Here is a 17,735-nt window from a genome sequence, read left to right on the forward strand (position 1 = left end):
ACCTGAAAGCCGTGTGGCCGTGTAAGGCCGCGCTTGCGTGAAGCTGGCGCAGTCCCTCATCCCATCTTGCTCTGCGGACTTGCAGCCCTGCTGCAAGGCAGAGGGACGGTGGCCAAGGGGACAGTGACAGGCAGGTGCGCTGGTACCCCCTTGTCTGGAGGTGGCATAATTATGATGGAGCTCTTCTCAGCCCCAATTCTTCCTGCCTTGACCCAGGGCTCTCCGCTACAAGATCAGTGTCATGCACGTATTTTCTCAATTACAATGTACAATGTACAAATGTACAATGTACAAATGTACAATTACAACCCATCATTTCTTGTGAGAGAAGTTTTAATGTGCTTTTTTATTTATGTAGAGTTTATTATTTCAATAGCAACAGAAAAGGAAAGTTTAAAATGCTCAATTAAAAAATTTGGAGAGGATTCATAAAAACATACTTTCTTAAAAAAGCTAAAGACATTCAGTTTCTGGCTTCAGTTTTTTTAGTTGACAATTATGTAAAAATGACTTTTTCACAAAGATGTCGTTTGCCAAAAAATCATGGTTTGAAGTGAGTTTTGATGGACTTGATGGTCTTACTGATTGAAGACTTACAGCAGGATCTGTACAAATCATGCATCCTAGTGGAGAAAATTTATAGCATGCCAGATTGAGTTTATCTTATGTGCCTGACATTTGCATCTATAAAAAGCTTTATAGAGAGAAAGAATTGCTGAAAGAATAGAGCAGGGTGGAAATATTGTGGCAAAGATCTGAATAAAGTAAAAATTAAAATATTTATAAGTCGTATCAGACTTGTCATCAAGCTTGTCTTAGGAGGAGAATATGACAGTATAACATTTATCCTTCAGAGAAACCTCACTGTGGGCATACACAGTTTCAAACTACATGGGAGATGTGATTTTGCTGTATATATGTGCAACCAAAGAGGTTGTTTAGATTTCATATAAATCAAATGTACAGTGAAACATCAGCAGGTCACAATATACATGGCATGTGGTCACAAGGAGTACACCATATCCCCAATTTAGCTTCAAGTGCACCTTTAAAATAAACAATTTTAGGATATACCAGTGTGAAAAGGGTCAAATAAAGTTATCAACCTCTCAGTGCCAGATACTGCCATTTTTGGAAGCTTGAAGCTCCATTGGCAATGTGAGGAAACCACAGCTTTGACACTGGGAAGTCTGCAGGGGCAGTATAAATCCAGAATGGCCAAGGATCACAGGATGTGGGGTTTCTCTTTAAAGGTTTGAGAAATGTTTGAGCATAATGAAAAGTTCATTTAATGGTTTGCTTTCTCCCGATCAGGTTTTGGCTTGCAGACTGCCATCAAGTACTAGAAACTGTTGGACTGGCTACACAGCTTTACAGAGAATTGATATGTGTTCCTTATATGGCAAAGTTTGTGATATTTGCCAAAATGAATGACCCTGTGGAATCCAATTTGCGTTGCTTCTGCATGACTGACGACAAAGTGGATAAAACTTTGGAGCAACAAGAGAATTTTGAAGAAGTTGCAAGAAGCAAAGACATTGAGGTACGTTTCTTACTCGCAGCCTGGCTTCCTCCGTGTAAATGGACAATCTGTTTTCCAGGTGGTGACAGGTCCTACAAAAGGGTTTCACAGCCACTATAAGCACAGTTAAGTAAAGGTTTACAGTCAGTCTGTGCCAAAAAATGTCTTAGAAGGAGGCCAAAAGAGGACAAGGTGGGGGGAGCTAGAGGATCTGTCTCCAGGCGGGTGCCCCGGGCCAGTCTGTGGCGGGTTTTGGGCATGCTGCTGTAGCACGGCCCTGCTCGTGCTTTGGGGACTGCTGACCTGGGATCCCCTCTCAGCTGCCAGGCGCACAGTCGCGTGAGTGGGGCTGGTTCAGCATGCATAGGTAGGTGCTAAGACGTTGTGTCTTGAAGGGAATCTACATATTCTTTCTCCTTCAGAGAAGTCACTCATGTAACTCAAGGTTTTCCAAAGTGCCCACACTCAAAATTGTCTTTCTGTAATGCGCTTTTATTTTCGGATTTGCCGTTGAAATTTGATCTGGCCCATGTTAAACTGAAGAAAGAACTAGGATGGAGGAAATCATGCTATACTTATGTGCCTCAATCTACTATGAAAAGAGGTTTTACTGATTTTTATTTCATTGCTTTGATAGGTTCTGGAAGGAAAACCTATTTATGTTGATTGCTATGGAAATCTGGCCCCTTTGACTAAAGGAGGACAGCAGCTTGTTTTTAATTTTTATGCTTTCAAAGAAAATAGACTGCCATTCTCTATCAAGGTAAAATTAATAAAAAAAATCTGCTGAGATTTTTTTTTCCTGTGATAACCTTTTTTCAGCCTGGTATGACTAACTTGCCCCTAGGATGTAAGTGTCATTGTTTAACAGGTGAATAACATGGAGAGGGTGCTTTGCATGAAGCCACAAAAATGTTGCTAGCAGAGCTGGGACCAGAATACCTATATCGATTCACAGCCTTTTATCAAAACTGTATTGCAAGTTTGACCACCTGAATAGTAGCAGTAGATCACTACTTCCCAGGGACTAAAAAGAGGTGAAACATTCAATAATGTATTGTACAGCAGAACAGCCTCCAAAAAAATGCATGCAGACTACGCATCTCTGAATGACCATGAACAGATTCTTGCTGCCCTTGGCCTTTTCACAGCCTTGGTGCAAAAGAAGGTGCTAAGCATTTTGGTGAGCCCAAGTGCAAAACTTGGCAGAGAGAAATGAATGTGAGCTAAAAACATCACTCAGTTTTATACTGAAATATTGCTGTCTGGTTGGACTTGGCCGATGCCTTGTGGTGCATGGCTTTGGGGAACTTGTTTCCAGGCAGAGAACGTGAAGCTGATGCAGCTCTGTTACGACAGCTCCCTTCCCCTGTGGCCCCTCGGGCCGAATCCCAGCTCAGGGCCTTGCTCTGTACCCATCAGAGAGCTGCTTTTGGAAGGGAACTCTTAGAAACTGTCCAGAAACCGCCCCATTTTTTCTGAATGAGAGCGTATTACTCCAATGTACAATAATTTCTTTTCTAGGTAAGAGACACCAGCCAGGAACCTTGTGGTCGTTTATCATTTTTGAAAGAACCAAAGACTACAAAAGGACTGCCACAAACAGCTATCTGCAACTTGAATATCACTCTTCCAGCACACAAAAAGGTATTTGTTAGGAAATGTAAACATTTTCCTTAGGGTTGGTTTGTTTTTATTTTTGCTCTTTTAGTTCTTTTTTTTTTTTTTCTGCTAGTGATAAAGAAACCCTGTGACATGCCAGTAATGAGAATGCTTTGGATTATGATTAAGGCTTTTTAAATTTGTTTTATTGGTTTCCTGTTTGTAGAACGCTTTTAAAGTCTCTTGTTACTGTGGTGTCAAGTTCCTATAATTTTTATGATTCTGTTTACAGCTCATGCTTCAGCCTGCAGCTCATAGGTTTATGCTTTCAGTAACGTCACATGTTGATTTGCTTTGGATGTAAGATTTGTGTATGTGTGTGTGTGTTAACATTTTGGATTTGCTTTGCCTTATAAATCAGCTTGCATTTTGTGCTCCCAACTTGGTCCTTTTCATATCCTGATATTCTTTTCCCTGCTGTCCATTATAATATTCCTTGTCTCTGCAATGCATCTTGGGACCAAAAGGAAACAGAGTCAGATCAAGATGATGAGGTAATATAAACACTGTCTTCTGTTTTTATTTCCTTCAGATTTACTGAAGAAAAGTAAATATGCTACAGAAAAAATGTTACAATATTTTTAACTATGGCATTGAAATAATAACTAAAGAATAACTTTATCCTCGGCATCTGATATTCTGTTGCAAAACAGTAGAAGTGCACAAATGTGGAGAAACAGAATTTTATATTATGAAATTATACCAAGCCTCGAATAATAGTAGTCGAAAATTTAACTCATTTTCTTCTGAAAACACAATATAATTATAAAATTCAGACTAAGTCTATTTCTGGCAAAATCAAGAATGGTGTATTCGGTGTGATTTTAGCCCCTGTAGCAACACTGCCAGTGCTTTGGTAACTTGTATTTCTGAGAGGGATTTGACAACAATGGCCTATAATATTTTACTCCTGAAAATAAACTGGATCTTCTGATAAAGCAAAATAACCAAGAGCAATTTCTAAATATTGTATATAAATCTATTTTCAAATAAACCTCAGATATTTGCAGCTTAAAAATCCACAGCTTGTTGGAAACTGCAGCATTAGATTGTCAGGAAAATGTGTGTTTTATTCATTAGAGGTAGCAATAAATRCGATCACCTTATAAAAGAGACCACATAGATATATCCCATTTACCTACCAGCAGAGTTTCCTTTTCTTCCTGGTGGCAAATAAATATCTGTAGCCACCTGCTGACTAAAATAAAAGTAAAACACTCCCTCCGTGTTAAAAAAAAAAAAATAATAGCAACCACATCGCTTTGTCTCCGCATGATTTGTTCCTAGTGAGTTACTATGTAGCTATTACAATAGTTTTCTTTCTAAACAAACCATATTTTCAGCCGCATAACCAAGTAAGCTGATTTCTGAAGGACTTTTAATATTTAAGACATCGCAGTAGCAGCCGTACTATTGAACGCAGTGACTTATGATGCAATTTATTAGTTAACTATAGTAGTCTGCTTTCTAATCTGCATCTTTGCATTTTGTGCCTATTAAAAAAATCCCTCCCATGCCTTTTTTGTCCTTAATGTATTCACTTTAAAGCCAGTGTACATTGTGGTGTATGTGCTTTCGGGACAAATTAATTTGGGGAGAAATATTTGATCAGTCTAAGTTGTACTCCTATGAATGTTTTATGTCTGTATCTGTAGTCTTTTGTGTTGATCTCCTGTTTCTAGCCAAAGGTGATTTATTTTATAGAGAACAAAAAGTATTATGCCGTTTCTGGCAGTATGAAGCATTTTACTAAGTGATAATGGGATAACACAGTATTGAGGCACATCAGGGCTGAATCATGAGCTAAGTCTGCTATCTAAGCCCTTGCTTCTCGTAGCAGARCGCACCACTGTGAGCAGAGATGAGTCCGTGGGGCCATCTCTCTGGGTGACAGTCCCTTCCCTGCTCACTCCAGAAGGGCAGTAACTTGCGGCAGGTTTCTGCCACCTGCAATGGCTACAGTCCCCCTCTCCAGCGTCTGAAATTCATTGCAGGACAGACAGGAATGGAGGCAGCCTCTATCCATTCCTGGCTGCTTGCCCAAATTGCCTCCAGCATGCCATCCTGAAGCTGAACAGAGACATTTGTTCTCCTTTGTGGGGATGCGTAGTCCCAAATATGGCCCGTAATACTGAGGTTTGATGGTAGTTCTGCTCAAGTCGGGGATGGTGATACTAAAGGCACCAAACAGTGGTATGTTTTGTTGCAGACGGAGAAGGCTGACCGGCGTCAGAACTTTGTCTCCCTTGCTTTACGTAAGCGCTACAGCTATCTGACTGAGCCTGGAATGAGTGAGTTGCTCTTACCAAAGTACTAAACTGTATATATGTGAATTTTATAAGAAGAGACATTTTTTCTATAAACGTTGTATTTTGGTGTCATTTTGAAAAAAAATATATCTAAAGCAAAACTCTTGGATGGTCTGTGAACTTCTGTGTTATGAGAGCTTGAAGAACTGACTGGCAAATGGCATGTGCTAATTAAGTAAAAATACAATAATTTAAAAAGTTCCATATAGCTCTAGGGGAGTAGAATTGCAAATCAATTTCCAATAGAGAGTCCATTCCTCTTCCCTTTGAGAGGTTAGAGCTGCTGTGTATCATCATGATGCAGAAGAGGGTAATTTGCAGAAGTTGAGCAAGGCTGAAGAATTCTATTCAGACAAGCACTAAAATGTTTAGATTCTTAGCCAGAAGGGACTCTCATATTTCATATCTTCCTCTTCTTTCTCCTTCCCTTCCCTTTTTCCTATGCTCCCTGCAGATGCTTTTTATTCCTTGGCACCACACATTCCTCCTTCTTAAACTTATGTTCCCCTTGACCAGACTCTGCTTTCCTTCCATGGAAGAAAAGCTCTGCTTTCCATGGCTCTACTTTCCTTCCCCATTAAATACGATAATGTATTTGGCTTAGCTTTCTATCCCCCACCTTCCCTGTCTGAGGTTGACTGCTGCTGTTTCCTGTTCCCGGGCTTTTTCTTGCCTCTTCCTCCCTCATAACTTCTCAGTTGCTGCCCTGCAATGGACCCTTTGATATAATTCCATAAAATCCATAGACAAACTTCCTCAGGTCAAGGAGTTCCCACTGGATGGCTACAGTTTAATAATCCTGTAAGATCTGTGGCTTCTTTGGATCAGATGTGCTCCAGGATGTATTACACTTGTCAGGCCTGGAAGAAGACTTCAAGCATATAACATCTGAAGAAGCTACCAGATCTACTGAGACATCTTGATGGACTGTTAAGGTATCGTCAAAGGCTTGTTGGGAACTGAAAAGACAGGGCAACAGAAATTGCTTGAAATGAGTTTGATGACTACATGAGTTGCTTACAATTAGTTTATCAGGCCTCCTTGCACGGAGGRAAAAAGAAAAGAAAAAAGTCTTAATTTTTTTCACCAGCGGTCCATTAAGGCTCATTTGCAAAAAGTGGGGGAAAGAAACAAAACCCTTTTAATGGATTGTCCTCGAAGCCTGGAGAAAAGATGTGGTAATAGAGTAGAAGTCCCTTTCCATTCTTTAGCTAGTCTGTCTCTTTTGGCACCAGTTACTAGTAACAGAAATGAACTACCTGAATGGAGTATGCAAAAATCGTTGTTTGCCAGGAAAGGTGGCAGACAGTGGTCTGGCCATCAGCATGCACACCACCTCGTGCACTCATGCTGCCTTGTTGCCAGCAGCTGCCACCACTGCTGCCAGCATGTTGGTGTGAGGGGAGGATGTGGACTGGGAGGCCCTGCTCTTCCGGAGCGCGCGCTGCCTGGCACAGAGCCAGGACTGCCAAAAGGAGGTGCTCCAGTGGGCCGTGATCTGCTCTTTTGTGGCCGTATGCTTGCGGCTGAGGAGAAGACCGAGGAGCGCTGAGCTGGGGAGGCGTGTGGTGGTTCAGTCAGCAGCAAGTAAGGAAGTGCAGCTGGGTGCACAAAAGGTAGCAAGGAACATCTGTTTTCTGATCAAATCTTGAATGCAACGTGGTGGAAACTGCTCAGGCCAAGAGTGTCCAGTATGGAGTGGGTGGGGGGATTCTTTACTATTTTGAAATAGAAGAATGGCCCAGTTCCATGCTGTTTTGGTTATGTCATAGCTGCACAACGTGGTAAATTACTGAATTTTCTTTGGACCAGTTTTTCTCAACTGCAATACATCGCACAGAAAAGGCATTTTAAACATGCCTGGATCCATGATTTAACAGGAGACAGAGCAGTTAAGAGGGACACCAGTTGATTTTGTTGCTTTGCTAGCCAGTTCTGGCAGACTGGACCATCACAGCACACTGGGGCCGCTGTAGAGACATTTGAAAACACAAACTGCAGAACAAGTTGTTCTGATGTTAGTTCTTTTCAAAATGATTTTGTTTTTTTGTTTTTGGACTTGGGACTGCATGAACTTCTGGTGAATGTTAGCAGCTGCCACTCATTAATCTTCATAATAAAGTCTAGTTCATTTAGTGAAGTACATAGTGTTTTCTTATTTGGGAGAAAAATAGTGTGTTTGTGCTTTAAAAATAAAATTGCAAACAGGATGGGAAAAATGGATATTTCTTGAAATAGGTTGTGCCAGTCAGGCCTAGCATTCAAGCTCTCTTCAACCTAAATGTTCTACTACAGTATCACCAGCCATCCACCTCACTTTCTGGGCTTTGATTGGCATTTATAGACCCAGCACATTTCTCCTTGCAGGATATGGACCTGTGGTATACTGAACATTTATTTATCTATTAATCTATATGAGCGTGTGTGCTTTAAGCTTTAGCAGTTTAATATTAGTCTTACTATGCTTCCTTCACAGTGAATTACTGTCTATAAGACAGATAAAGCAGGTTTGGCAAATTATTAGCATAACTTCAGAGAAAGGTGTGTTGAGTAAGTTCCTTGGGTATTTTAGCTCTATTTCTAACTCCAACTTCAAGAAAAAAAAGCCCTCCAAGTTACTTTCAATGTCAATTCTGAATGTTATTGCTGTATCAGAGGATATGTATGCTGTAATGGGATTCCCAGAAATACTGTCTTCTGGCATGAGTACCTCCTGTGATGCAAAATATGGTTGATGATGATTTGCCTGGAATGTCTATGAATAAGCTGTGTTTTGGGGGTGATAACAGTTAACAGGTTTGTCCTTGCCAGGAAGTTTTGCATAATATATTGTTCTCTGACCTCTTTTCTGATGTTACCTTTTGAGAAATGCAAAGTTGAACAGGTCTGTCTTTGAGCTGATACCAGAAATCTCCTCAAAAGGTACCAAGACACTACATCTTGTAGAAAAAGTGTACTCTTCTTTTAATGGCCTCTTGTGAAATGATTTTGTAAGGTTTACATATTTGTGCATAATACAGCATACAAAATGTATTACTCCGTGTGCTCATTTTGACATGATATATTGTGCATGAATAAAAACAGATTCAGTTGCTTTGCTTGCTCACGTTTATCATAAATCATACTTTCCATTTTTCATGTATGACATATGCTTCTTAAAATCATTTCATGTAAAGTATTACTTTCGTTTTAATTTAGTTTTACCAAACAAAAGGAGTATCGCATGAAAAACAAATGCAAAAGTTCCTTTTCTTTCTTTATTTTTATTATTTTCTAAAATGTTGACTCAGAAAAGCTCTTGCTCTTATTGGCTTTGTGAGTGTGAAGCATATCTGAATTTTGCATGGGAGATATAGACTTGAATTTATTCCAGTTGCTTCACAGTTTGCGCATCAATTGCCTGTCACTTAAAGGGTTCTGCATGAAATAATTGAGTGGTTTAAAAAAAAGATTTTAGCTATATAATGTCATTTTACACAAGTTTATATTTTGTATAGGTACAATATCTGAATAGAACAACAAGAATAGAACAACAGAAAAATTTAAAGGGATAATTCTAATAGTTGCGCAAAGCAGACATACCTAAACAGGCAAAATAGAATTGATACGAGTATTTCAGAACTAGCACATCAGAAAGTCAATAGGAAGTAAGAGAAGAATTTTCTTTGTGGTTTTTATTTTTACCTTATGGATTCCTCCTTTGTGTTTTCTGTTTTTCATTGTTTGCGGACTTGGTTGCTATGTGCTTTCTGTCTTTCATTTCATGATGCTTTTTGTTTTGGACCGGTCATCAGAGTATGGCTCATTCCTATTTTTTCTTTCCTTTTTAACTCTTCTTTTGCCTCCTTCATCCTAACTCATGCAAACAATTGTACTTGCTTTTTGTAATATTACAACGTTTACTGACCAATTTTCTTCTCTGGTCTCTCTGTTTTTCAATCATTTTTGTTGATTTTATGTTTGATTTTAATTTAACAATTTAAGAAACAGTTGAACGGAGTGCAGGAGCAACAAGATCCCTACCTGCTACTTACTCATACAAGCCATTCTTTTCAACACGGCCATATCAGTCATGGACAACAGCTCCAATTACAGTGCCTGGGCAAACCAAATCAGGCTTCACTTCCTTATCAAGCTCTTCCTCTAACACTCCTACAGCTTCCCCATTAAAATCAATATGGTCTGTTTCTTCTGCTTCTCCAATCAAATCCACATTAGGAGCTTCTACTACATCTTCAGTTAAATCTGTTAGTGATGTAGCATCTCCAATTAGATCATTTCGGACAATCTCTTCACCAATAAAAACTGTGGTATCGCAGCCTCCGTACAATATACAGGTTGCGTCAGGCTCTTTCGTCAGAGCTCCCACAGTACCAGAAGCTGCTGGTCTGAAAGGGCTGGCATCCACTACCACGTTCCCCTCTCGGACATCTCCAGTGACTACAGCAGGGTCTCTCTTGGAGAGATCATCCATAACCATGACGCCTCCAGCATCCCCCAAATCCAACATTAACATGTACTCTTCAAGTTTGCCACTTAAATCGGTCATCACATCAGCATCCTCACTTTTATCGTCCCCTCTAAAGTCAGTGGTGTCACCTGCTAAGGCAGTAGTTGATGCTGTTTCATCCTCTAAAGTCATGATGGCCTCGTCTCTCTCGTCACCAGCGAAACATGTAGCTGGGCACACAGATGTACCATTGCTTAATGGATCTGTGTCACCTCTGAAATACCCATCTCCTGCCAACTTAATAAATGGATCCAAAGCTGCAGCTGTTTTTCAGGACAAGATCACTGCAGCTGCACACTCTGCAAGTTGCGCTGCTAATGCAGTTGCTGATACTGCTGAGAGAGCATTTTCAACTGCTACGACAATGTCATTTTCTCCACTCAGGTCATTTGTGTCTTCAGCACCATCAGCTTTTCAGTCAATAAGAACTCCTCCTGCAGGTGCTCTGTATACAGCCCTTGGGTCAATATCTGCAACTACCTCATCAGTAACTTCATCAACAATAACAGTGCCAGTATATTCTGTAGTCAATGTTTTATCTGAACCAGCATTAAAGAAGCTTCCAGAGTCGTCTTCACTTACAAAATCAGCTGCTGCGTTACTGTCACCCATTAAAACATTGACCACAGAGGCACGCACTCAGCCTCCCTTTAATCGAACTTCATCTCCAATAAAATCATCCTTGTTTTTAGCACCCTCTGCTCTTAAGTTGTCCACGCCATCTTCTTTATCCTCCAGTCAGGAGATATTGAAAGATGTTGCTGAAATGAAGGAGGACCTAATAAGAATGACTGCAATATTGCAGACAGATGTCACAGAGGACAAACCATTCCAACCTGAGATATCAAAAGAGGGTAGAATTGATGATGAAGAGCCCTTTAAAATTGTTGAGAAAGTAAAAGAGGACTTAGTAAAAGTTAGTGAGATACTGAAAAAAGATGTGTGTTTAGAAAGTAAAGGGTCGGCTAAAGTATTCAAAAGTGATCAAGGACACCTGTCTGAGGATGACTGGGTAGAGTTCAGTACAGAGGAGATTGATGAAGCAAGACAGCAAGCTTTGACAAGCCCTCCTATATCTGTTCCAGAGAAGGTCCAAATTAAAACTAAAACTATGTCGGAAAAGGATTATAACTTGTCAAAAGTTATTGATTACTTAGCAAATGATATTGGTAGCAGTTCATTAACAAACATAAAGTACAAGTTTGAAGAGGGGAAAAAAGAAGGTGAAGAGAGACAAAAACGTGTTTTAAAACCAGCTATTGCTTTGCAGGAACATAAACTTAAAATGCCTCCAGCCTCCATGAGGCCTTCAACATCAGAAAAGGAGTTATGTAAAATTGCAGATTCCTTTTTTGGAACAGATACTATTTTGGAATCTCCAGATGACTTTTCTCAACATGATCAAGATAAAAGTCCCTTATCTGACAGTGGCTTTGAGACAAGGAGTGAAAAAACACCATCAGCCCCACAAAGTGCAGAAAGCACAGGGCCCAAACCACTTTTCCACGATGTGCCCATCCCTCCCGTTATTACAGAAACAAGAACTGAAGTAGTTCATGTTATCCGCAGCTATGAGCCATCATCAGAAGAAATTCCAGAGCAGAAAGCAGAAGAGCTACCAGCTGTGAAACCTGCCCCTGCATTTATGGAGCTGGAGCAAAAACCTACTGGATCTATTAAAGAAAAGGTTAAAGCATTTCAAATGAAAGCTAGCAGCAGTGAAGAAGATGACCACAAGTGTGTCCTTAGCAAAGGTGTCCGAGTAAAAGAAGAAACTCATATCACTACAACAACCAGAACAGTATATCATAAACCTCCATGCACTGAAAGCACATCTGAAAGAATTGAGGAAACAATGTCTGTTCATGACATAATGAAAGCCTTTCAGTCTGGACGTGACCCTTCCAAAGAACTGGCAGGTCTGTTTGAACATAAATCATCAGTAACATCAGAGGTTAGCAAGTCTGCTGAAACTTCACCACAACATGCAGAGAAGGACAGCAAAATGAAACCCAAATTGGAGCGAATAATAGAGGTCCATATTGAAAAAGGTAATCAGGCTGAACCTACTGAAGTCATTATTAGAGAAACAAAAAAGCATCCAGAAAAAGAAATGTATGTATATCAGAAAGACTTACCTCGGGGAGATATTAACTTAAAAGAGTTGGAAAAACATGATGCTTTTCCTTGTTCAGATGAACAAGGTCAGCAAGAAGAAGAAGAGCTCACAGCTGAAGAGTCACTTCCTTCTTATCTGGAGTCTTCTAGAGTTAACACTCCTGTGTCCCAGGAAGAAGACAGTCGCCCTAGTTCTGCTCAACTCATGTCTGATGACTCTTACAAAACACTGAAGCTTTTGAGTCAGCACTCAATAGAATACCATGATGATGAGTTGTCAGAACTAAGAGGGGAGTCTTACAGGTTTGCTGAGAAAATGCTTCTTTCAGAAAAGCTAGATGTGTCTCATTCTGATACTGAGGAGTCAGTTACTGACCATGCTCTACCCCTTAGTTCAGAGTTACAGGGGTCTGATAAACGATGCAGAGAAAAAGTAGCTACTGCCCCCAAAAAAGAGATTCTCTCCAAAATCTATAAAGATGTATCTGAAAATGGTATAGGTAAAATGTCTAAAGATGATCATTATGATAAAGTGACAGTGTTACACTATACTGGAGATGTTAGTAGTCCAAAACATGCAATGTGGATGCGCTTTACTGAGGACAGATTAGAGAGAGGTAGAGAAAAGTTGATATATGAAGACAGGGTGGACAGGACTGTTAAGGAAGCAGAAGAAAAACTCACTGAAGTATCACAGTTTTTTCGGGATAAAACAGAGAAGTTGAATGATGAGCTACAGTCTCCAGAGAAAAAGCAGCATAAAAAAAATGGCAAGGAGATGCATTCTAGCCAGAGCTCTGCCAGCAGCAGCCCTGAGAAGGTTTTGCCCTCTGAATTACCGGCTTCCAGTGATGAAAGGAGTAAGGTGAAACAGTACACACCTGATGGGAAATGCTTTCCCAAAATGGATGAAAGAAAAGCTTCCAGCTTGCCCAGCAGTCCTGAAAAAAGGATTTTTGTGCAACAAACAGAGGACTCTAAACAAACTATGGAACACAAAGGAAGTGCTCAGCAGACTGGAATACCTGAAGTTGCACAGACTGGATTTCAGCTGAAGCAATCAAAGCTCAGTTCCATTAGGCTTAAATTTGAACAGAGTATAAGTCCAAGGAGTAAGGACCTAACTCAAGAAGAAAAAAAGGTGGATGGTCAATCCAAAATTCCAGTAAAGAAACTGCAAGAAAGTAAGTTACCAGTGTATCAGTTTTATTCCAGAGAAAAGTACCCAAGGCAAGTAGATCTCGTTGATGGGAGCACAGCCTTACAGAAAGAGGTGAAAATACAGGAAGATTTTGCTCCAGGTAAAGGAAAAATTATGGAAGACTTCTGTGCTTCAGATACACAAAAACAAAGAACTGAAATGAGTAAAAGTATGCCAGAATACTTTTCGGAACAGCAGGCAATAGACCTGGTGTATGGCTCAGATGCAACAACGAAGGGACACTGGGACAAAAAAATCTACAGGACATGGGAAAGTCCTGGAACTTCTAATCATAAAACACAAAAAGAAAAACTCTCACATGTACTGGTTCCAGATACGGTAAAAGAAAACCATGTTGATCATGCGGAAGCTAAAACTGACAAAAAAAGTGAATTTATCACTGTGACAGAACAAAAATTGGCAGCAAATGGAATTCATTCAGAAGAAGTGAAGGAATTGACTGTAAAATCTCCCTCAAAAAAGGTTTTATACAGAGAATTTGTTGTCAGGGAGGGGGAGCATAATGGTGAAATGGCTGATAAAACATCAAAAAGGAAAGAAGAATTCACTGTGTCCCATATTCCAGTCAGGATTGTAGAGGAGAAGAGGACCACACTGAATGGTGTCTATGAACTTTCAGCTAAAGTATCCCAGTCGGCTGTGATTAAGGAGAAAGTTGAGAGGCAGTTTGATTATGTGGAAGATGAAAAAGGAAAGCATTCAGAAATCAGAAAAGTTACCAAGCAACAGAGCTCAATAGGTTTAAGTCCTCCTGTTGAGGAAACTGAGATATCCCCTAGCAAATCACCAGATTCTTTAGAATTTAGTCCAGGAAAGGAATCTCCTTCAAGTGAGTTAGTTGACCCTGGTGTGAGTGATTACTTGGATAAAGTTGCACCTTTAGTAAGTACTGACGGAGTGAAAGAAATTAAGACTTTACCTGTTTATGTCAGTTTTGTTCAAGTAGGAAAGCAATATGAGAAAGAGGTGCAACAAGGAAATATAAAAAAAATTATCAGTCAGGAGAGTAAGACAGTGCAAGAGACGAGGGGGGCATTTTACACAGCTAGACAGCAAAAACAACCTCCTTCTCCACAAGGTAGTCCAGAAGATGACACACTAGAACAAGTGTCCTTTATAGATAGCTCTGGTAAAAGCCCTTTAACACCAGAAACACCGAGTTCAGAGGAAGTGAGTTATGAGTTTACATCTAAAACCCCCGACTCACTAATAGCTTATATACCAGGCAAGCCCAGCCCTATACCCGAGGTATCTGAGGAATCAGAGGAGGAAGCAGAGGCTAAGTCAACCTCTGTAAAGCAGGCAGAAGTTGAGGAACCACAACCTGACAAAATATTACCTAATCATATAAATAAGGACTCTAACAAAAGACCAAAAGGTAACAGAGTTGCCTACATCGAATTCCCTCCTCCTCCACCACTGGATGCAGATCAAGCTGAGTCAGAAAAGAAGCCCCATTACTCCACTGAAAGCGAAATGGAGATGATAGAAGTAAACTTGCAAGATGAACATGACAAATGCCAACTGGCTGAACCAGTCATAAGAGTACAGCCACCATCTCCTGTGCCACCGGGAGCAGATGTCAGTGACTCTAGTGATGATGAATCTCTCTATCAACCTGTTCCACTTAAAAAGTATACATTCAAACTAAAAGAACTGGAAGATGACCAGAAGGAAGCATCAAAACCTAGAGCCCCCGAAAAGATTGAGAAACAGAAAGAGTTAGGACATCCCACTTCTGGGAAACCTAATGAGTTTGACATTGGGCTTGATTCACCCCAGAATGATGTAGTGCAAAATGGGAATAATGACCAGTCTGTCACAGAGTGTTCCATAGCAACCACTGCAGAATTCTCCCATGATACCGATGCGACTGAGATTGACTCTCTTGATGGTTATGATTTACAAGATGAAGATGATGGTTTAACTGAGAGTGATTCTAAACTTGCAGGTCCGGCAGTTGAAACCAAAAAGGACGTGTGGACTACAGAAGGCATTCTAAAGCAGGCTGACCGCTGCTTTAGCCAGAGTAAGCTTGAAGTCATTGAGGAGGAAGGCAAGGTAGGCCCTGAAGAAGACAAGCCACCTTCGAAAGGTCCAACTTCTGAAAAGACTGGAGATAAGAGTGAACAGAAGTCAGGGGCACAGTTTTTCACTTTGGAAGGCAGACACCCTGACCGGACTGTATTTCCTGATACATATTTCAGTTACAAAGTAGATGAAGAATTTGCAACACCTTTTAAAACCGTGGCCACCAAGAGTCTAGATTTTGATCCGTGGTCCAATAACCGAGGTGACGATGAAGTGTTTGAGACTAAATCAAGGGATGATGAGGCTAAGCCATTTGGTCTGGCAGTGGAAGACAGATCTCAAGCAACAACACCTGATACAACTCCAGCCAGAACTCCAACAGATGAAAGTACGCCAACTAGCGAGCCCAACCCCTTCCCGTTTCATGAAGGGAAGATGTTTGAGATGACTCGCAGTGGTGCAATTGACATGAGCAAGAGGGATTTTGTTGAAGAAAGACTCCAATTTTTTCAGATTGGTGAGCATACTTCTGAAGGGAAGTCAGGGGACAAGGGGGAAGGGGATAAAAGTACAGTCACTGCCATCACACAGCCACAGGCAGGGGACAACACTGTAGAAACAAACCTAGAGAGACCAGTAGAAACAACTGCAGTTGAACATAAGCCCATCATCCAGGCCAGTGGAGATTGCATGGAAGCAACACTTGGTAGTAACTCGCTGGAAAAATCATCGTCAGCGGTAAATGCTTCTAAAGTTGATCCTAAATTGCGCACACCAATTAAAATGGGAATTTCTGCTTCCACCATGACTCTGAAGAAAGATGGCCCTGGCGAAGTGACAGATAAGATAGAAGCTGTGATGCCAAGTGGTCAGGGATTAGAAAATGAAACCGTAACAGTGATTGCGAGTTCAGCTACTAGCCAGACAAGCTGTAGGCAAACAGAAAACACTGATTTTCCAAAAGATAATTTTAATAACAACAACAATTTGGATTCATCTGCTGTCCATACAGATAATATTACCTGTAATGTAGTGCTAAAAGAACATTCGGAACCCAAATGTTCCATACAGAAAGCTAGCCAAATGAAAAGCACGGCAGGAAAAGGTACAGGGACAACACAAGGACACAGAATAAAAGATAAGCCAAAAGTACATGGAGACCAGCAAAAGTCAACAGAGGTGGTAGGGACTAGAGCAAAATCAAAACTTCCTGTAAAGGCCAGCTCAGTAAAAGAAGTCTTTCCACAAAATACTCTCCAAAGCAATGCAGGGAGAAAAGCGGGACGGGCTAGTAAGCCCGACAAAACAAAAGAAAATAATTCTTCTCCCTGTCTAGAAGTTAGGTCTAGGATTCCTGTAAAAAATACACATAGGAATAACTTAGCTAGAAAAACTCCAGCCCTGCCAAAACAAGAGCAGGTAGAGAAAGGAAAAGCAAAACAGCTTCCTTCTAAATTACCAGTAAAGGTAAGATCTACCTCCGTCACAGTGACAACAGTTAAAGTAAAGAAAAATCAGCTTAGGGAGGTATGTAAACATTCTATTGAATATTTTAAGGGAATTAGTGGTGAGACATTAAAGCTTGTGGATCGTCTATCTGATGAAGAGAAAAAGATGCAGTCAGAGGTCTCTGATGATGAAGAAGACAGTACATCAAGAAACACATCATTGTCAGAAGCTACTCAAGTTTACCAGCCTTCCATTACATCGAAGTCTGCTAGAGATATGAGAACAGAGGCAGCATCTATAAAATCAAAGATTGAAAAGGCCGACAGTGAGAGGAGGAGGAGTAAGAGGACTGGTGAGAATGAAGGCAGTCAGGTTTCTGGAGCTCTCATGGCTCACCTCGTGGAGATCAAGCCTAGTTTGTAAAACTTTCAACTTGTTGATCCTAGTGCATGAACTGTTGTGATTGCCTGTGGAGTGACTTAACTGTAGTTTTCATTCTGTCATTGTCATCTGTATGTGCTGTCTTATACTCTTCTTTCTTCCTTTAAACCAATCCTGTACTGTAGAAAGCTAGTGAAGCATGCCGAAGACGTTGTTGTAACTCAGAAATTGAAAGATTTCTTTTGTGACAGCAAATTCATTCTGTCAAAGTAGAGAAAATAGATGTTAATCTGGTCCTGGTGGTTTCCACCAGTAATTGAACAACTTGTGTACAGTCTAACAGCTAGATTGTCCGCATGTTTGGTTTCATTACACAACATCATGTAGTTTGACATTTGGCTTTACACAGGTGAAAATATAAAAGCTGTGAAAAAGAAATTTGTTTTGTAGGTTATTAGGACACACAACCATTCTAGTAAACAATATGAGCACCGGCAACTTAGCTGAATTAAAGCTATTACAATAAACTAT

At 40.4% G+C, this 17,735-nt stretch overlaps 1 protein-coding gene across 1 annotated transcript in view; it reads left to right on the forward strand.

Moving 5' to 3' along the window:
• ANK3 (ankyrin 3) overlaps positions 1-17,735 on the forward strand; it is a 207,430-nt gene that overhangs the window by 168,076 nt on the left and 21,619 nt on the right. The window contains exons 32-37 of the mRNA XM_026069950.1: positions 1,315-1,543; positions 2,160-2,285; positions 3,047-3,169; positions 3,652-3,678; positions 5,394-5,475; positions 9,484-17,175. Of these exons, the coding sequence (XP_025925735.1) occupies positions 1,315-1,543; positions 2,160-2,285; positions 3,047-3,169; positions 3,652-3,678; positions 5,394-5,475; positions 9,484-17,175 (8,279 nt within the window). The remainder of the gene's footprint in view (positions 1-1,314; positions 1,544-2,159; positions 2,286-3,046; positions 3,170-3,651; positions 3,679-5,393; positions 5,476-9,483; positions 17,176-17,735) is intronic.

Source organism: Apteryx rowi, unplaced genomic scaffold, assembly GCF_003343035.1.
Source record: "Apteryx rowi isolate R43461 unplaced genomic scaffold, aptRow1 scaffold_30, whole genome shotgun sequence".
Classification (NCBI taxonomy): Eukaryota; Metazoa; Chordata; class Aves; order Apterygiformes; family Apterygidae; genus Apteryx; species Apteryx rowi.